General features: G+C 40.5%; 1 protein-coding gene across 1 annotated transcript in view; it reads left to right on the top strand.

Annotated features, from left to right (window-relative positions):
• Window positions 1-12252, top strand: part of pard3ba (par-3 family cell polarity regulator beta a) — a 199416-nt gene that overhangs the window by 80460 nt on the left and 106704 nt on the right. Inside the window, exons 11-13 of the mRNA XM_059328231.1 lie at window positions 263-448; window positions 6231-6392; window positions 8600-8680. Of these exons, the coding sequence (XP_059184214.1) occupies window positions 263-448; window positions 6231-6392; window positions 8600-8680 (429 nt within the window). The remainder of the gene's footprint in view (window positions 1-262; window positions 449-6230; window positions 6393-8599; window positions 8681-12252) is intronic.

The following is a 12252-nucleotide window of genomic DNA, read 5'->3' as shown; positions in this document are numbered from 1 at the left end:
CCTTTCTTTTTACTCCCCTTCTTTAATCCGTTTCTCTTCCGGTGTTGGCTATAATCAGCAGGGTGTAGGAGCAGGCATTATCAGCCAGTGCATTAGATATGGTGCTCCTACATCAATCGGCAGCAATCATACACAGCCCTTATTATGTAAAGTAGGTATTAGGTGTATGAGCAGGCTTTTCCTGTCTAGAATAGGAGCTTTTTACATAACATTTCAGGAAAAAATCTGAGCTAAAACTTTCTTTTCCTCCCCCGTGTTGCAGAAGGGCGAAGAGGCCGGCAGTCTGGTGTTGGAGGACGGCCGGGAGCAGCTCATGTACGAGATCGCCCTCAATGAGTCGGGTTCGGCCGGCCTGGGGGTCAGCCTGAAGGGCAACAAGTCCAGAGAGACCGGGGAGGACCTGGGGATCTTCATCAAGTCCATCATCCACGGAGGGGCCGCTTACAAGGTAGAGGAGCCGCTTGTGTTGTCTGCAGTGGGAGCCTCGGGGCTTTCTGGAGGTTTTTTGCATCCCGCTGAGTGAAACAAAACACAAAAATAGTTTAAAATATATCATAAACGAGCACTAAACCTGGGTCCTGAACTGCAAATCAAACAAAAACCAGTGTATCTTTTCATTATCTGGCTTCACTAAACGTACAACCACAATCACGATAAGCAGTCACACTAAATCAACAAGGGTTTCCCAATCTAGTTATGAGCGTGTTCACATGAAAGGGCCAGTGTTTGCAGCACACGACAAGCCACAAACATGGACGTTAAACACATAATCCAGGCTGAAAGCTACACACATGCAGCTGTTGTACTTGTTGCGTTTATAGAATGTGATAGCCTGCTTATAACTTTAAATTTTGTTTGAAATGTATTTTTTATTTGCTCCCAAGTGTGTTTCACAGCATCAGGATGCAGCTGGAAGAATAAAACTGAAATAAAGCCATTAACATATATGAAAGAAACACATATAGATACATTCAGTCTTTACACAGTCGTGTATATATACATACAAAAGCCTATTTTAGGGCTGGGCGATAGGGATCAAAAGTCATACCCCGATGTATTTAGGCTGAATATCGATATATATTGCAATGTTTTATCCCAAAGTGAGAGCAAATGTTCCGTCAAAGTCAAAGCCAAATATGACATGTCACAAGTAGTTTTATTGAAACCGTTTAAATAAGTGAACATAAATACTGTAAACCAGTAAATAAAAAAATATCTTAAATAAAAATAGCCTGAAATAAATATATTAATATGAGAAAAGAATAACGAACATTACAAAAGAACTAAATATGACAAAAACTAGTAAGGGCAGCATTTATATACAAAGAGACTTTTTTTTTTTTAACTGTACCGATATATTCGATATTATGACGGCGTATGAGGGCCAAGTATGAAAAAAAAAATACGGATCCCGGGGGAGGGGGGTAATATTTCAAGAAAAAACTCGCAAATTTACGAGATTAAAGTGGCAAATCTGCAGTCTATGATATGAATCTGTAACCTTATAATGTACATCTGACTATAATAACATTTGTGTATTCATCATTGTGCTGCTTCGAGGGGTTTTATCCAGCTTACTTCACAATTCAGCTGCAACCCCCGGGCTGTAAAACGGACTTGGGAGCAAATAAAAATAAATCTAGAAACATCTTTCAAGGCTTCTTTAAGGCTCCACTCAGTCTATATCTCATATAAAAAATATATCCGGGGAAAGACTTGAGCCGGCTTCTGAACACTCTGGCCCCCTGAAGAGAGCCTCTAACGATCCACGTACTGAAAGAGCATTGATTGGTCAGTAGGTTGTGTTTTATACGTTTGTGTATTGATCTGTTATGTCAAACATAACCTGCTCCGGAGCACGTAAGAGCTAAATCACTGTCATAGGACTTCAAGTTAAGGACCCGGAATTAAACTCGCTAACATCAAATCCTGCTTTTTATTCCAGCCTTCTGCTTTAAAGGGTGGTTTATTGTAGCCTTGGACTGGTCCATCCTGCCTCTAGGTAATAGGTAAACAGTAGAAAAAGACGTACAAACACAGTGTGGAATCTTTCAGATAGAAATCCCACAGCAGTGATCTCTTGACACCAGAGCCGGAGACAAAATATGAACTGAATCTCTCAGCCTGATGGCGTGTGAAACATCTCATTCCTGTGTTTTCATATAAAGGTTTATATATCGTCCCAAAATGCCTCATTAGTTTTTACCATCACAGAACCATTTTGGTGCTTTAAAGAGCTCCTTAAAAATACATCAAACATGAGGAATGAGAGGCGTTGCGGGAACATTGGGGAGCCACACTGCTTTCTTTATTCAGAACATTTTATCTAATCAGGGGTTCTTTGAGGCATCGTTTAATCCAGAACCACCAGGAACTGTTTTTTTTTGTTTTTGGTGCGGGATGCTGAGCCGGATCTTTTTGATCTTCCTTGTTGTATTTGTCCACTCTCTTTCCCTTCTTTATGATGTCTTTTTCCTCTCATCTCCCCTTCCTTTGTGCATCTCCAGCTCGTTTCCTGTCTTTCTTTGAGGCCCTGCTTTTACCCACGTTCCCTTCTGACCTTTAACCCCCATTGACCTGGAGTGGCCTCGTCACATCAGCACCCAGCCGTCTTATCTATATCACTCAGTAGTCACTTCAGCTTCTGAGTGCATCAGGAAAAAAAACATCCCGTTTCAGCACTTCGGAGATTCCTCCACTTGGCCTCGATATCTGGCCCCCTTCACGTGTCACAACTCCTCGCCGCTCGCTGCTCCCAAATCTGCGCGTCGCTGCAAAGGAGGCGCAGACGCGAGTGTGGCGCTGCAGATAAACGGCTGGTCTGGGATCCGGGCAGCCAGACAGCAGCTCCCCAAAGTACCTTCAGAAGTAGTTTTTCCGACAGCTGCCGACTCGGATAGCGCTCCGACAGAATAAGATCTCCGCCGGCTGGCTGCGAAACAGGTTTCTGGGACAAGATACCACATAAGAGGAAGAAAGACATGCAGGAAGAGACGGACAGTAGCGAGGGAGAGGAGAGGAGGGGAAGCTATTGAAAGGAGACAGCGGGGAAACGAAGGAGAGAAGGGAGGGGATCTAAGAGGGAAGAAATGAGCGGTATCGAACAATAGAGAGATGGAAGGAGGCGGAATCAGAGGAGAAAAAAGGAAATTGAAAAGTGGAGACACTCAGCAGGAACACAATACATGAGTGTGTGTGTGCGTCTCCTCCTAGATGTTGATGCATGCTAATGAAAAGCAGCTGAGAGGCCTGATGAGAGTTTGCAAGTGGCGGGCCGGTGCAGAGGAGGGAACCCGGGCGTCCCCAGAGTCACACACAAACACACAGACACACACAGACACAATCACACAGCAGGCAGAGAGAGGGAGGAGAGGAGGAAGAGTCGTGGGGAGATCTAACCTATTTCCATTAAAGACTTTTGGCTGCTGTGGGGGCCCGGGGCCTCAATTATATCAAAAAAACCTTCTTCCGACTTGACTCCTGATCCTGTCATGCGATCATATCAAAGCAAAAGAAAACAAATTAAAATTACATGTAGCGTGCTGCCGCTGCTTACATGGAGAGTGGAGACATTAATGGGGAATATCACAGACACGCTGATTTTGGCACAAACATCAATTTTTCATGACATCCTTGGATTTGGTGCAGTTGTGTGTGTGTGTGTGTGAGGAATCTGGATAAGTTATTCTGGAAAACCAAAATAACACAATGGAAACAAATATTTCTTCTATAACCCTGATTAAAATAAGTTGGAATTCTTTCACAATGTATCAGTTTGAACATAGAATAAATTGTCTTTGTAGAGTTTTTATTTGGATTATTTTATCGCATCTGTTTTATTTACATTCTAGACAACATCCAAACTTTTAAACTATCAGGGTTGTCCCCAAGAACGCCCATTATGTACCGTTTCATGGACTACACTTGATTAAAAACTGATAATATATTCTGGTGGCTCACTGGTAGAGCACATACCTGGAATCCGTAGTTTTTAGCTGTCACCTGTGTGTTTATATCCTCTATTTAACCCAGTTAAAATAAAAATAAATGAAAAATGCAGCATCATTGTAATTTTAGCTTCATCCCGTTAACTAAAGCATGCTTCTCTGTTCAAACTTTACATAAAAAAGTTTCTTTTTCTAGTGCAAACCTGAATTTAAACCATATTTTTTGAGCCCAGTTTAAGGGGGATGGGTGGTCACATGACCTGAACACAAATGGGTGGATTTATTTTTCTAGTTAAAAAAGACATAAAAGAACATACGAAGCGAGAGGACGGCACTATGGCCATTGGATTTAAGGTTAGAACATACAACATTTGCTTGATTTAAAGTGACTTTCAGTATAAACTCTACCGACTTCTTGTCTTCTTCCTGATGACAGAGAGAGATTTGTTTGTTTTTACTGGTTGAACAGATTCAGATAATAACGTCTCTGTACACGTCTCGTGTTTGGTGTCATCCCGCTCAGCCCTGACGGTGCCTCGTTAATGAGACGGGTCAAAGGGCAGAGCTGACCATAATGGATCAATCATGACCCCACACACACACACACACACACACACACAACACACACACACAAACTCAAAAAGTCCTCATCTTTTTTGTCCTTTTTTAAAAACACTGCCCTCTGCATTGCTTTCCTCATTTGCTCCCCTGTCTCTCTTTCTCTCTTGTCCTCTCTCTCTCTCCTTCTCTCTCTCTCTCTCTCTCTCTCTCTCTCTCTCTCTCTCTCTCTCTCTCGTCCTCTCTCTTCTCTCTCTCGTCCTCTCTCTCTCTTGTCCTCTCTCTCTCTCTCCTCTCTCTCGTCCTTTCTCTCTCTCTCTCTCTCTCTCTCTCTCTTGTCCTCTCTCTCTCTCTCTCTCTCTCCTCGTCCTCTCTCTCTCTTTCTCTCCCCCCTCTCTCTCTCTCTCTCTCTCTCTCGTCCTCTCTCTCTCTTTCTCTCCCCCTCTCTCTCTCTCTCTCTCTCTCTCGTCCTCTCTCTCTCATCCTCTCTCTCTCGTCCTCTCTCTCGTCCTCTCTCTCTCTCTCTCTCTCTCTCTCGTCCCCTCTCTCTCTCTCTCTCTCTCTCTCTCTCATCTCTCTCTCTCTCTCTCTCGCTCCCTCCAGGGCACCATTCAGTGTTGCCTCTCTATGAGAGGCTGCTATTTAAAAACACTTAGAAGTGATTTAGTGCCCACGGAGGCTATTCCATTAGCTGCTCTATGTATTTATCATGGCTCTCCCGCTCTCAGTAGATTGCTAACTCTACAATTTTCTTGCCTTCCCCTTTCTTCCATTTTCTATTCCACTTTCTCTCTCCTCTCTCTCACACAACACAACACACACACACACACACACACAGACACACACTCTCGTTTCACACCTCTCCCACTTTCTCCTCTCCTCTCTTAAAACTTTATTGGTGACCAGTCTTGTATGTCTTATTTTATGTAAGATTTGCACTCCTCTTTTTTTTCCGCCACTCTAGCATTTTAATATCAATTTCTTTTTTATGAGACATTAGCATAAGTGACACGAACAAATAAGAAATTTCTTCTAACGGCTGCATTTCCTGTGCAGCAAGTTCAGATAAAAGCACTGAACGGTGCCATTTGCAAGATTTAACATCATTCTTTACCTTTTTTCTTCAGATAAGACACAGGCTAAACTATTCAAATGAGTAATCTCATTGTTGTTTCTCTATATGAGTGTATGAGTTTCAGCTCAGTATTAGCAAATACATAAAATGTAGTTAAATGACAAAAATTACAGAATATGCAGTGAGATGACTTATTTTTTTATTGCCACCACCTTCAGGAGACTCAAATGACGCTACTTCTTGTTGATCATGTGACTTGCAGGTGTCTGGGCAACAGGACTCCGTAATAACCTTTGGCCTAAAATGTGTATTTTTAACCCAGCATATATATTTCCTGATGAGGAAATGTATTTAATCTCTAAACTGTTAATAGAAGCACACATTAACGCGGCAAAGTAGAAGAATTAATAATTATACTCAATGGTGAAGTGCATTGTTAGACAGAAGACAGGCTAATATCTTATATTTTTTTTGGAGTTTTGTAATGTTTTGAGGTGGAAAAGGTACTGATTTGGCGAAATCGCTCCAAAATGGAAAGCGCAACCTTTATTTTGAAAATCTCCTTTACTCTGATACCTCTCCCTGCAAATCTGTGTGTTTTTACTGCTATTGTATTTCTGTATCCTGATAACTTGACTGTCTCTCAACAGGACGGCCGGTTGACCGTGAACGACCAGATGATCGCGGTAAACGGGGAGTCGCTGCTCGGGCGCTCCAACCACGCCGCCATGGAGACGCTGAGACGCTCCATGTCGTCTGAGGGAAACGCCAGGGGAACCATCCAGCTCGTCGTGCTCCGAGTTCCCAGACAGGTACAACAGAGGGGACTGGTATCACTTTATTATATCCTTTATATTTCATTTTCTTGTGTATATTTGCATAGTTTACAACATTTTTACATTTTATTAGATGGTTTTAACCAGGCCTGACTGGAAATCTGACTCTTGCTTTTTGAAAAAACAACATTAACCCTGTGAACCCCAAGGCTAGAAGTAGGGTTAACTCTAAAATGTAGTATAATACGGTTATGATGCCATTAATCATTGGTTAAATAAAATGTTCCAGTGCCCACAAGTGTTAACAATTTTGGGAAAAAATGTGGAATCCACATGCTTTGCATACTTTTATTATTTACATTTATTACATTTACACCTCTACTTCCAACCTCTTGACCTCTCCTCTCTGCTCTGTGTAAACAGCCTGCAGTTCAGTTTTACAGAATTTCTGTCACATAACTGTTTTTACAGTATCTAATTTATGTTTTGGGACATTTAAAATGAGACAAAAGTGTGATTTGATTAAATATCACTATTTTAGGCTGAGATTTGGTTATTTTTTGGAAGCGTTCAACATTACAACACATGGTTGCGGACAATTGGAAATTTGAAAATCTGACAAATATTTAAATAACACTTACAAATATGGCTTATGTTGTCCGCTTCAGAGTATGAATAGAATAAAATGACATTTTGAGGTCAGAAATCAACTGAGAGAATAAAAGCATATGTTAATATGTTCCTAATGCCAAACTTAATATTTAAAGTGTAACATAGTGCCATGCAAAATATCCAAAAAGTTCCATGTCAATAGATTCAAAGCCTATAAATGTTTTACATTTCTTTATAACCACAGACTGCCTTCCCGTCATTTACTTCCTGTGCGTTTGAAGGTTCTCTGGATGTGGGGCAGCATGTTAAAATGCTCAGACTCCTCAAGTTTGGCTAGATGAATTTGGTAACATTAAACATTTAGGAATGCTTATGCATTATGAAATCCTCTGCACAGCCTGATGTTTTCAAAGATTATTCATAAGTAGCTACCAGAGTTTTGACAGCAGAATCAATGGCACATATCATCCAGATTAGGATCATTTTTCTCCCGTGGTATGATCGTTTGAGGCTTGCAGTAAAGACGCTCTACTGACCTACATGTGTGTCAGCAGCAAGGTTATAATAGTTTTGTATTTTTCATTAGTTTTCGTTTTAATTTCGTTGTGAATTTTTGTTTTCAAATTCAGTTCGTTTTAGTTAGTTTTTAGAGTGAGTTTGCTAGTTTTAGTTTAGTTTTTAATTTTTGAAAATGCTTAGTTTTAGTTTAGTTTTTATTAGTATTAGTGTTAGTTTTAATTTTTTTGTAATGGGTATGTGCGTTCATTTCCTTTGGTTTATCCATCTCAGCCTCAATAAGGTTATTAACTCTTACAGTTCTGGGTGTTTTGTATTTTGGTTGAAGTGTAAACATCCCAGTCTCAGTAAACATATTTACCATGTGTTCCTGCATGTTGAAATAGAAACACTGAATTATGAATGAAAAAAGTTGACAAAAATTAAAACTAAGGACATTTTCACTATCATTTTAGTTAGTTTTAGTTAGTTTTGTAACCACACAATACAGTTTCAGTTAGTTATCGCTTTTTAAAAAACTCTTGTTTTTATTTTTATTTCAGTTAACAAAAATGTTTTTTCAATCCTAGTTTTCATTATTTCGTTAGTTTTCGTTAACTATAATAACCTTGGTGCAGCCTAAGTGGTTAAACTAGCCGTGGTAGGACAAGCAACTTTTCATGTTAGTTATGATATGAGGATATATGATGATTCTGTTAGATAGTTGTTGGGCTGCTAAAAATGGGTGTTTGCTTGAGAAAAGATGACATTTTTGTTGATTAATTTGTTCATTAAGAATTGTGTCAAGCACTTAATTTAGACTTGAAACATAGAAGAATAACTGACCGTTGTCTGAGTATCATTTAGGTGTAGGTCAGACCAGAGATCAGTCATGGATTTGGTTTGATTTTGGTGTATATTTCTGGTTTAATTCTAGCTCCATAGAAAGCTTTCTAAATTATTTTTTTTACATTATGATATATAAAAACGACTTATCTTGTCTCTCGTTTTGGTGTAGTTAACTCCATGACCTTCAGACCTGACCTCCCCGAAAGCCTTTTTATTTACCTATTTCACAGTGACTGTGCAGTTTAGTTGTTTTGATCAACAAACCCATGATTTTTTTCCCCCCACAGATGAGCAGCGCTAACGCCGCACCAGCTGCAAACGGCTCCACCAGCCATCTATCCAGCAACCACACGTCCTCCAGCAATCAGGTACGAGTGAGCGACGCCCGCCTGCAGCCGCCTCCGCCCCAGCGCTCCTCCTCCCTCCTCCCCACGCTGAGGAGGCGAGCGTCCGAGCCGCTGCCTCACAGCCACAGGCAGCGTTACACACAGCGGCCGGGGGAGACGCACACCAGATACACCTACGCTTACAATCAGAGGGAGAGGCGTAGCGGCTACACGTTTGGCCTCGCGCAGAGGGAAACGGAGCACAGCGACGACGAAGCACAAAACGACGTGTACAGACCGGCGAGTCGCTACCAGTTCGGGTTCGTCTCCCACAGTCAGACACTCGGCAGCTTCAACAGACCCGCAGAGGGGAACTTAAACAGGGAGGGCCGCGATTACGCACACACACGTAGCCGAACGCTAGCAGACATGCAGGGCCGCGCCGCGCCCGATGACACACAGGGTCACGTGTTCGCCGACGTTCAGTGCAACGTGCACGCACGCAAGTCCAGACACGCACGCAGCCGCACACTGGACGCCATCCACAGCCCGCAGAGCAACACTTACACTGATCACATCAGAGCGATGGCGGGGCAGATGTACGGAGAGCCGCCCGCACACAGCAGGATCCCCACGCCACACACACACACACCTGCAGACACACACCTCCACGCACACTCACAGAACTACACACACAACAGGGCGCTCACCAGACACCAGTACCTCCAGCTGTCTGCTGCACTCTGACACACTGTGTGTGTGTGTGTGTGTGTGTGTGTGTGTGTGTGTGTGTGTGTGTGTGTGTGTGTGTGTGTGTGTGTGTGTGTGTGTGTGTGTGTGTGTGTGTGTGTGTGTGTGTGTGTGTGTGAATGTACAGTATATGCAAGCTGCATTGCAAAAGTGGTGCAAGCGACATTTTGGCTCCAAGTTGAGAACAATAGGTCTCGTTCACCAACAGTTCGAAAGAAAACATTTCTTCCTAAAACCCACTTGCACGAAAAAGTTTTCTTATTTGAGATTCTTTTTATTTATTTTTTTATTCCAATTTTACATTTTTTATTGTGATTTCTTCAGTAAACAAACATTTGATACAATATACAACTCGGATAGAAATCAGGTAAATAAAATAAAAAATAAGAATAAAAAAAAAACACACAAAAAATATATAAAATAAATAAAAATAATAATAACAATAATAACAATAATAGTAACTATAATAAAAATAATTACATTAAATTAAAATTTATGAGAAATAAAAAGTGTGAATATGTCATGAATAGGAATGAACAAAGAAAAAAATATGTTAATAAAGTACATACATATAAATATAGATAAACATGTATGCACATGCAATTATTTGGATGCAATGTGTTCCTTTAAATTAAGTACAGACTCCATTAATACTTCAGTAACATCAATTACGTTAATTGAGAAGCTGCTGTCCAATAATTAGTGATTGATTATTCTATTTGTAGGCCCAAAGTAGGCCTGTTTGACTACACAGTGCATTGTTTTTGCCTTCATTAGACAGTGCAGATGAAGATAAATGGTAAAAAAGAATCAAGCGAGAGACAATTCTTTCATTATTTTCACATAGACTTCTCTTTCAGACCTCTTGAAAGATAAACTTTGGAAGATTTTGGTGAACGAGGCCCATTGTCGTTCAAGGATCATGTTTGCAATCATAACATAAAAAAATGGTGGCAAACCAAAAGATAGAAGCAAAACCCTGAATCCAAAAAAGTCAATTTAAACAATTTAAAAGTTATAAGTAGTATATTTTGACTGGAATCATGTCACTTCCTCCTCTTTTGCACCAAATCCTCGATGTGTAAATACAGTAGATTTTTCGTGATGGATGGCGTGGAAGCATATTAATCTGGCTGAAAGCTTTTCCCTCTGCCAACACCACTAACTGTCACAGCATTAACTTTTAGAAAATATCACCCATAAACTCAATGCACAGCCTCCTTTCTGTCACATTGGTCTTAACTCACTAAATTAGCTGTTATTTTTTCACAGTTTCTCTCCTGTAAAGGCTTAATCTGCTCCTTCCTGTTTTGTCTTTTTGTATAAAGTTTCCTTTTTAATTTCTGTATTTTTTAAAGATGCTTTTCTGTCTCACCTGCTTGTTTCTCCTCTGTTGAATAAAGCTGTTCTGAAGCCTCCTGCATGCCTGTCTGTCTGTTTCTCTGCTGGGCTGCTTTTCTCCTTTGCACCTCTTCCTGTTTATTAAAATATCAATTATTTGGGTCCTTGTTCTTTTCTTTTCCTGCCTTTTTCTTTATCCTCTGTTACTCACTCCACACAGAAACAAAGACACTGAAAATCCCCCCCATTAAGATACAACATTAATTTAACATAAACACACCAAGAGATATATATAACGAACAAAATGAAAAGTGACACCAAACTAGGCTCCATATTCATGAATGCAGCTGTGAACACACTCCCTTTCTGATGTGATAAATGTGTTAAAAATCCGACTGCATGGAATGTGTTAACCTTTGCTTATTTTTACCTCTTTCTCTTTTGTGTTGAAGTGATGCCGTTAAAAAAGAAATCCTAATGTGTCCCAAAAAAAAATGTGCCTGACTTTGGCAGTTTCTTTATTCCCCGGTGGGAAACGTGTGAGCAACATTAGCTTCAATCACAAGAAGTTTTGTTCAGCTAATGCTTAAAAGGCAGCACAAATGGACGGAGTGATGAAGACATCAAGCATGACAGACGGTGAAAAATAGCAGTTTTCTTACTTAAGTCCATCTATTCAGCTCCGCCTTGAACCATGACTGATTATCTCAAAAGATGTTTCACAGCAGTTAAAGCCGTAATGTGCATAAGAGAGGCAGTAATAATAACCAGAGGGTTAGCCGTTGACCTGCCCATTGTGGCGTTTCCATCTCATCTACGCCACACACCCATCAGCGCGCGCGCGTGTGTGTGTTAGTTATCCAAGCCTGCAGATAAATGCGATCAAACCCAGTTCAAAGTTCACTTTCTATCTGCGTCGTCTCATCGTAACCAGACGGTGTGGTGGTGGCGCGGGGCCGCCAGATAAAACAAACGCTGCCTCAGCGTCCCTCCTTTCTCTCACTGTCTCAGTCTGGAGCTTTATTTCCAATTATCACAATAAAATAACCTAATTTACCTCATATTAAAACTTTATGTGGTCATATAATGGTAATCATATTACCCACTCATTAACCTGTTGCTTATTAGTACACCTAGCATGGGTTCTTAGCACTTGTTAATACTTTATATTCTACAACTAGACCCTTAATGACCTCTTAGTTACTGCTTAATACTAGGCAATAAATTAGGAAATGCTTTGCTCAGTATGGACCTTATAAGGTGGTGGTGCCACCAAATTGGGCATTCTTTATAAATTACACCTCATAAATATGGTGAAATGACACAGAACGTCGAAGTGCTAATAGTACAGCATGATTTGGGATTTTTAAGAGATTTTAAGAGAAAAATAAATCATGGATAACCAATATTGGGGCCAATGGAGAGAATTTTTGAGCTGGAATTACAATAAACAGGCATTATTCCTCAATAAAACCTATAAATACATATGGTTTAATGACAGAAAACACAATTAACTACACGTC

This window comes from Centropristis striata, chromosome 24 (assembly GCF_030273125.1).
Source record: "Centropristis striata isolate RG_2023a ecotype Rhode Island chromosome 24, C.striata_1.0, whole genome shotgun sequence".
Classification (NCBI taxonomy): domain Eukaryota; kingdom Metazoa; phylum Chordata; class Actinopteri; order Perciformes; family Serranidae; genus Centropristis; species Centropristis striata.
The sequence above is the reverse complement of the archived record's forward strand: the minus strand, read 5'-3'. Positions and strand labels throughout refer to the sequence as shown.